General features: G+C 47.4%; 1 protein-coding gene across 4 annotated transcripts in view; it reads right to left on the reverse strand.

Moving 5' to 3' along the window:
• Positions 1 to 8,401, reverse strand: part of LOC125033664 (proline-rich receptor-like protein kinase PERK10) — a 17,532-nt gene extending 9,131 nt beyond the window's left edge. The window contains exons 1-2 of one of the 4 annotated variants that reach the window (XM_047625353.1): positions 8,035 to 8,401; positions 4,009 to 5,169 (exon numbers count right to left, since the gene is read on the reverse strand). In XM_047625353.1, the coding sequence (XP_047481309.1) occupies positions 4,009 to 5,022 (1,014 nt within the window). In that variant the 5' untranslated portion in view covers positions 5,023 to 5,169; positions 8,035 to 8,401. The other 3 variants (XM_047625356.1, XM_047625357.1, XM_047625355.1) reach the window with 3 other exon arrangements.
• Between the last annotated feature and the right edge of the window lie 936 nt (positions 8,402 to 9,337).

Below are 9,337 nucleotides of genomic sequence, written 5' to 3' on the forward strand. Positions count from 1 at the left end.
CCCTTTCCCTCCCTCCCTCCCTCTCCCTGTGAGGGGGGGGGGGTACGTGCGCGTGCATGTGTATGCGTACGAAAGTGCTTTTGGATATGTGGTTGTTTGCATTTGAACACGCACACATACAGATGACCCAATTGCACCCAAAGACTGTGTCACCTGACCACTTACGTTCTAAGTTACACTACAGATTCACTCTCTTTACCTGGCACGTGACCGTACCAGAGCACAAAGACTGCTCTCTTTCTTTCGTTTTGGGTTATCTGTCTGTCTGTCTTTGTCTACATCTATCTCTGTCTGTCTACATGTCTGTCTGCCTTTGTCTCTGTCTCTGTCCCTGTTCGTCTGTCTGTCTTAGTCTCCCTCTGTCTCTTTCTCTCAAAATTTCTCCCGTTTCCTCTCCCTTTCCCATTCTCTTTCCCTCCCCCTCTCTCTTTCCATCTCCCTCCCCCCTCTCCCTTTCTCTTCCCCTCTCCCTCTCCCCCCTCCCCCTCCCCACCATTCCCTTAGAAAGGCGCCCTCCGCAAAAATCCGACAGCCAGCCCAGCATACCAACAGCGGCGCCCCGAACCAACCCACGCTCCGACGCGACGCTTTACATGCGAGAGGGAAGGGCCGGGCATGCGAGCCACTTTCAGCCAACGCTTACATCGCGCATTCCGCTCTTCCGGCATGCTAATCGGGTATGCCGTAGCCCGCTCTTAATACGGCATGGGGAGCGCATTCTTACTTGGCAATAGTGCAGCGACGGTCACGTGGCAGTGTTCCCACCGACGTCACTCCGCCGGCATGAAGTCACTCGTCATCGGGTTAATATAAAACACGCTGAATATATATCACTTCATAATCTCGTAACAAAGGAATACATGCTTTCTTCGAGGAATACTTATCTTTCTTCTCATTGCTTCTGTTTAGTGAGCTACAAAAACATAAGTACGTAATATTAAAAACAAACAAAGAAAGAGCTGGAAACTGAAACAAGAAAAATATACCAAAATATAACAAAAAACGCCGAGAAATTTCGCCCCTCTCTTCGTAAACATCAAAACAAGAAAACAACATGCACTAAATACAGGTTAAGCGAACCCAATAAAAAAAGACTCACACGGATCTAGAAATTCTTGTTCTGCGCCGCATTTGGCAAGAACTCGAAGAAAGGGAAATCTGTGTGTGTGTGTGTGTGTGTGTGTGTGTGTGTGTGTGTGTGTGTGTGTGTGTGTGTGTGTGTGTGTGTGTGTGTGTGTGTGTGTGAGAGAGAGAGAGAGAGAAAGAGAGAAAGAGAGAGAGAGAGAGAGAGAGAGAGAGAGAGAGAGAGAGAGAGAGAGAGAGAGAGAGAGAGAGAGAGAGAGAGAGAGAGAGAGAGAGAGAGAGAGAAAGAGAGAGAGAGAGAGAGAGAAAGAGAAAGCGAAAAAAAAGAGAAGAAAGAGAGAGAAAGAACGAGAACGACCAACTCGAACCGATACAAACCGACAGAGCCAACGCGAATCAGAATGAAAAAAACAAGACAAACATAGAGACAGAACAAGAATCTCAAAAATTAAAAGAGAACGAGACGAACGATAAAGAATTAAGCGAAGACCGCCCTATGATGGCAACCTCAACGTCCTGTATCCGATGACGTAACAACCGCCGTGACACGCTTGATAAACTGTGACTTACACAAGTGACGAGAAGAACACCCGCGTCACACGGTAAATAACACGTGTTCTGTAACGAGCTAAGTGGTCTTAAAAAAAAAAAAAAAAAAAAAAAAAAAAAAAAAAAAAAAAAAAAAAAAAAAAAAAAAAAAAAGAGAGAGAGAGAGAGAGAGAAAAAAAGAGACATTACATAACACTTAATACGGGACAAGTATTGTTGTGTTTCCCGTGGAGTAAGGGCGTTATGAGGAGGGACTGAAGAGAAAACGTATAATCATTTTTTTTCCTCTTTATATTTCCTTTCTTTCTTTCTTCGTTTTCTTTTTTCTGCGAATTAACACGGACGTCAACATGGCAACACGACTGCAGAGTTCTTAATCAATGGCGAATCTTTCATTCCTCTCTCTTCTATTGTTTTTTTTTTCAGTTTTCTTCTAGCTATTTTTGCTTTTTATTGCTCTTCCTTCAATTCCATTCTTTCATTCAACCAACTTCTATTATTTTTTATTTCTCTGTTAACCTCTTTATTCCTATTCCTTCTATTATCTTTCTCTTTTTTTCCCTTTTCCTTCCATTCTGTTTTTTTATTCCTCTTTCTTGTATCCCCCCCCCTCTTCATTCTCTTCTTACTACTATTCTCATCATACATTCCTCTTCTATCTAATCTCTTCTTTCTCCTCTTTTCATTACCCTTTTTTTCTATTTTATTTCTACGATTCTTTCCCTTCCCTTTTTCCCCTTTTCTGCTCATATTCTGCCATTCTCCGTCTCATCTCCCTTTTTCCGTTCTTCTTGTTTTTATGCTGTCTTCAGGTCCTCGTTTCCCACGCTTCTCCCTATTCTTTATTTATTCTTTTCATTTTCATTTTCCCTAAAAAAACACATAATCTCGAGGAAAAAAAACTCACCTATTATCGTACCTCCGCCATCCCTCAAGGATTAACCGTAAAATCCACAAAATGAAACATGAGAATAAGAGAAAAATAAGAGAAAAAAAAAAAATCCTAATGACGTCGGACCTTGCCACGTTTACACTACAATGTTACTGTTGGCAGAGATGTTGGCAGGGGTCGTGTTGTCTTAACTGTACTTCTGTTGCCAAAAACCTTTGAGGCTTACCGAAATGCATGATCATCTGCCTTCTCTGGCAGCTGTGGTACCTAGCTACTTTTTTTTCACTTTCAATACGTTTTTTTCTCGTTGATTCTCATGTGTCATTCCGTTATATCAGGGAGAGATTAAGGAGAGGTTAGGGTAGCGGAAAGGAGCTTGGCAGGTAATCGAGTAGACTAGCGGTGATTAGGAATTCTCTCTTAAGAAAAATATATCGTGTTCCTAATGTTTTTTTTTCATTATTTGTCGTTATTGCTATCATTATTTTTGTGCCGATCCATATGATATAATAATTGATAAGCTGCATTGTCTGATAAAAGTAGGATATCATGTCTTAGAAGAAACAACAAGAACAACAAAGGAAAACAATATCAAACGAAAAAGAAAGTCGCGGGCGAATAAAAGAAACTGATTCCGATCGAATGACGAATGACTCCCGATAATGACAGAGTGCGTGCGCGCGTGAGAGCGAGGCGAAGGGAAGGCGGCGAGCATCGCACGGAGTTCATCGCGCACCGAACTGGATGAATGAAGTCATCTTGCGCCGCACCAGCTCATCATGCGTGCGTGAGGTGATTACTTATTCATGTCTGTTGTTTTGACCTCTCTCTCCCCCGCCCTCGCTCGCTCTCCTACAACGGACACGCCCTTTGTGCCAAAACAATCGCAAACACATATACGTGCAAGTACAAAAAATAATGAGGAAACTGAAAATAGGATATTAAAAAGACATTCAAACTGGGGGAACGCACACGCACACACAATAAAACATACAAATACACAAAATCACAATCAATCAATCTTTTGAAGCTCCACACACAGAAAAGTGAAACTGAGACCTTTCATGACATTTATAGACCTCCTCCCCCCCTTTCCCCCCCATCCACACAATCACACATTCCGCCCCATAACCTCTATGTCCCGTACACCCCCATTCCCCCCTCTACCCCCCTTGGCGACACAATGGGCGAGCACACAAGCAGACACTCATTCACTCTCGTTCGTCGCGTCGCCGGCTCCCTCCCTCACTCCGCCGAGGAAATGTCACAACATGCAAATTAAGCTCGGCTCTGTCCGGCACTGTCTCGGCGCTGGAGTGTCTGCGTATGTGTGTGTGTGGGGGGGGTATGTTTGCGCCTCCGTGTGTGATTATGTTTCTTTGTGTGTTTCTGTGTCACCTTTTTCCCGCCCAGGGTCGATTGAGCCAAGGTGCCATAAGCTAATTCCCAGACAAACGAAAGAGAAAGCCTGAGTGTTTACATACCAGCGAGAATTCGTTGGCCACCGCAATGGACCTCCTCCTGAGCTTGGCCCTGGGGAGCATCTTGGCACTCTGCGAGGTCACGCACGGGGGGAGGGTGGCATAGAGGGCGTCCTCCGGCTGGGTGACCTCGACCTCCTCTGACAGGAAGCTCTTGTCCTCCAGGGCGAAAGGATCCTCCTCCTTCGGGTAGGAGGACTTCTTCCCCCTCGGCGTGCCCTGTGGGGTGTAGGGGTCCCTCTCGTCGGAGGGGCCGGCGGGGGGGCTCACGTACCGGAGCTCGTCGTGGGACCGGGCCCGGTATTGCAGGGGCTCCACCGGTCCCGCGGGGTCCGTCGCCACCTCCCGCGACGCCTTGTAGTGCTTCAGCGACGCGAAGGACATTGACTTCTTCGGCCGGAGGGATGAGTACACGTTCCCCTGCAGGACGTCGGTGGGCGGCAGGGCGATGTACGTGTGCTTGTCCTTCTTTATGGAGGTCAGCGCCATGGACTTCTTGCGGCCCTCCCTGCTGAGCGGCAGGGTGGCGTACATGGCGTCTCCCGGCGGCGAGGGCGGGGCCGCCGGCGGGAGGACAGTCGGGGCGAGGCAGTAATGCGGGGGCAGCGGCGGCCTGGAGCTGGGCAGGGGCGGGGGAGGGTTGGGGGGCAGGGGCGGTGGAGGTGACTCGCACACAGGCGACATCCGACCGCTGGAGTACTGGCTCGACCTCCCACTCGACGAAGGGCGACTTCTGGAGGGGGAGTGTGGCACCGGAGACCTCCTGGACCTGGGCGTGTAGGGGGGCGACGCCCCCGGGGTCAGAGTGGGGATGGAAATGGTGGGCGGACGGACGATGGTGGAACAGTCATCGTCGACGTCGTATAGGCACTCAGTTGACCCTTGTCCATTGGAGTGCCAGCCTGTTGACACTCCGTGCCACGCGCCCGGATGGTCAGCCTCCCAGCCCGCTCGCTCCCCAGACCACCAGAACACGGAGGAGGAGGCGAGCAGGTTAGTATCAATCTTCTGCTTCATCTTGGGCTTTGTACTTGATCAGGAGATCACACGAGACTTCCCTTGCTCTCTCACATGCCCTCCGAACGAAGTCTCACTCTCACAACAAGAGTCAAAGTTTCCGTTACCGTAATAAGCGTCTCACAATTCCGCATTAAGCATCATTATCTGGAAAACAGATCTCTTATAGACTTATTCGCAAACACGTTAACACAGACCACTCGAATGTTAAGCCACGATATCCCAAAGGCGACCGTGCCTGGACCCGCGTTCCGGTGATTTCAACGCGGACCAAGAAACCGATCCGAATTTTATGGGCGATTTGTCAAAGGGTCAGACCAGGCCGCTTTGTCTGTTATGTCTCACTTTGAAAAATGGTTTATTCGTCTATCTATCTACTTTCCTTTATCTAATTTTCTTTATTCAATATGACGGCGGAGGTGTGTTACGTATGTGATAAAAAAAAAAAATTTTTTACAACAACCATTACAGTTTTAACTTTAAGGTATATACTTATCATACCCGTCCCCCTACTTCCTTCTCTACGCTCACAGTACCAACTCTTTCACTCATACACAAAGTACGTTTTCATACAGCTATGTTACACATTCGAAGCGTTTTAACGTAACATAATCCCAATGGCATAAAAAGAGGTCTTTTAACTTCTTTTAAACTCTCACATACTGATTCCTAGGTGCGCCATGCCACTTGCAAATTCTAGACAAACAAAAAGGGACAAAAAATCCACTCCACGTCAACTCTACACTCTTCCTTCACTCTCCAGCCAGCGTAAGTGTTGTAAATATTCACCCCAAAAGTGTGCAAGGAGAGTGCGAGTGAGTATGAGCTAATACACACACACACGCGCGCGCGCGTCTCGAGAACCCTGTATAAAATGGGTGAACTTTCCCCTTTGCTCTGGGCGTGGAGCCAATAACAGGCGTGGGTGCAGCGGTGACGTCACGGGCCGCTGACCCACACCCGGCAATGTCGTGAAGAGGAAATACATCCGGGACACAGCTAGTGGACAGCGCCTTGACCTCTCTCGTGACCTCTGACCTCTTATTACATCTGCCACGGTTATGAACTGAAGAAATGACTCTGGATTAAATGCGCATCCGATGGGAAATTATCCCTAAGCATTTCTTGAATTCCTATAATACTACAACGACTGGTTTTCAAAATCTTCAGTAGTTAGCCATTATTTTAGATTCAATAACCACGACTACTCCAGTAACATGGAAATTAACAGTAACTGAATTTAGTATTACGCACATTTATTTTGTCAACATGATTATTTTTTAACCTGATCTATAAGGTTGAGTCTTAAGTGGTTACTGACAAACAGCACATCAAACTGACTATCATTCTCTATCACTACTTTTTAAACACATTACATTCACACACACACATACACACACACACACACACACACACACACACACACACACACACACACACACACACACACACACACACACACACACACACACACACACACACACACACTCACACACACACACACACACACACACACACACACACATACACATACACACACGCACACTCACAGACACGCACACACACCTCGCAAATTTACATACAAAAGGGATACGGCAACGCATGGTCCAACCGCACTAACGGAAACATGGATCTCAGACAGACTATTCTAGAAAGGCAGTAACTCGAAACCAACATAAAAGAAAAGATAGAATTGTCACAAATTTAATGACACGATATCATGGCACTCAATGAACCGATCAACATCAAAACGGCTGGGTAAAAATTGAAGTACATTCCATGGTGCCCCGTAATTCCATGTGCTGAGATACTGTGTTTGTATCATTGTCCAAAAATACGATCAAAGTTCCCCTGTCGTGCCACCTGTCCGAGCTGTCAATCTATCGTTTTTGCATCCCACGAACAACCCCCATTATCTTAAGAATGCATACAAAGAAAACACTTCCTTTTCTTTCTTCCCCACCCTTCCACTCTCTCTCTCTTTCTCTTTTTTTTTCTTTCCCCATTCTCCCTCCAGCCCTGTCTCTGTCTCTGACTCTGTTTCTCTTTTTCCTTCTCTCTCTCCATCTCCTTTACCCACCCACCCCCCTTCTCTCTCTCTCTCTCTCTCTCTCTCTCTCTCTCTCTCTCTCTCTCTCTCTCTCTCTCTCTCTCTCTCTCTCTCTCTCTCTCTCTCTCTCCCTACTTCTTCATCTCCTTCTCCCTCTCACTTTCCCTCTCCCTTCTGCTATTTCTCCAGCCAGCGTGCACCAATCACGTAGATTATCCCAGAACAAGTGCAGGTCGGCGTGCCCGGGGCGCTGAGAGGTCGGGGGGCGGGTGGGCGGGGGAGTGGGTAAGGACGGGTCAGGTACGAGCATCACAACATAGCGAGCCTCTGCTAAACTCACTCTCTATCCTCTACGACACACACTTCCAGCATTGTCCTTAAGTCCTGGAGTCACCGATATCGGGCGTTTGGTTTCATTTCTCACAAGCGCACAACAAGCCTTCTGCAGCACAGGTCTTGCAAAATTCGCAATGATGAAGGAATGCCGTATGTTCAGCACTGGCTGTATATACGCACTGAGGATTCCTCTTGGGACTTCACCCTGGCCTTCGGGAGTGCATATTCCCCAGACGCATTGCACGATTGCATTCGAGTTGCACTTCACCGTCACGAGATCAAGTCTGACCTTTCTGCATGTCGCTCTACATGCCCATAGGATCAGCCACTGGACACAAGGGGCAAGACCACACCCCTGGCCTTGCTTTACGACGTATATGAGCGTGTAACACTCAGCACACACCTCCACGCGCCAAGCAAGAGCAACATTCCTTGACAACTTATTTTTTTCCTCCTGAACATTCCATGCTATTTTTCTTCAATCTAAAACACAGCACCACGATCCGCGGGGCGAGCAGCCCGACACGACGGCAGCCACTATCCTCCGGCCGCAGGAGCCTTGCCACGACCACATGCCGCAGCAGAACCCGATCACAGCACGGGCGTTCGCGCAAGTCAAAGCCCACCTCCGGGACGGCGTCACACAGCGTGACTCTCACCGCGGGTAAAAATCGACTGAGTCTCCAAAGAACACGGAGGTGCCGTACTGTTCTTAGTCTCCAGGGAGCGCGCACCTCCACGATGCTTTCCGTAATGTTTCGCTCGAATTGGAACCCCAAACTCGGGCTGTTCGGCGTTTACGCGCTCGCTTTGGCAGCTTTCCGGGCTGTTTGGGCTCGAACTGCAGCCTTGCTAACTTCTGCCGCTCGAAAAAACGCACTGAGGACACTCGCAAACACGCGAGAGAAAAAAAGGCAGATCCACACCGCCGCACGATACGGCCGCACGACCATTTCTGAAACCGGCACCCGCAGCTGACCCGATCCCCGTCAGCCAATCAGAACGCGTCTCGCTGGCCGCGCGAGCCAATCGCAACCGCGGGAGGCGTTCGCGCGCGGCCGGCGCTCGAGTGTCGAAGAGCCGTGTCCGCGGGGCAAGAGGAGTCTCCGGGATGCGCTGGACCTTCCCTTCCCCTCCCCTGCCTCCCTCCCTGCAGACGCTAGGCAAAGAGCGGCCTTTATCTAATCCCCGAACATCGATAATTGACGCCGATCGTGTAAACAAATCCCGAAGAAGGAGCATTCCCCGGCGGCGACGCGGCTCCTGCGTCACCCGCCCTGCTGTAGGCGGATGTGTGTGGGGTGGGGGTGGGGGGGGGGGAGGAAAGTACCCCTTCCTGATGCACAAACATGCACACAATGGCGTACAAATACAAGCACGCGCTCAAACGTTAATTAGTATACACTCACTGAACATTACGCACATCCAAGCGTATAGATGAAGTGAAATTACTCTGTATGTATACACAACAACGCACATATTTATGTATCTATTTTTCAATTAATCAGCCAGTGTCTGTGTCAGACTGAGCGCGCGCGCGCTTGAGTGCGTGCGTGTGTGTGTGTCTATGTATATATATATATACATATACATATATACTTATATTATATCTATGTATATATAAATATACATACACAGACACACACACAAATACACACACATACAAACACACACATACACACACACACACACACACACACACACACACACACACACACACACACACACACACACACACACACACAGAGTCACAGATACACATATATATATATATATATATATATATATATATATATATATATATATTTATTTATAAACATATACATAAATATATACATATATATTAATATATACATATATATTAATATATAAATATATAAATATATATATAGATATAGATATATTAATATATTTATTTATATATATAGA

The sequence above is a fragment of the Penaeus chinensis genome, chromosome 16, assembly GCF_019202785.1.
Source record: "Penaeus chinensis breed Huanghai No. 1 chromosome 16, ASM1920278v2, whole genome shotgun sequence".
NCBI classification, from domain to species: domain Eukaryota; kingdom Metazoa; phylum Arthropoda; class Malacostraca; order Decapoda; family Penaeidae; genus Penaeus; species Penaeus chinensis.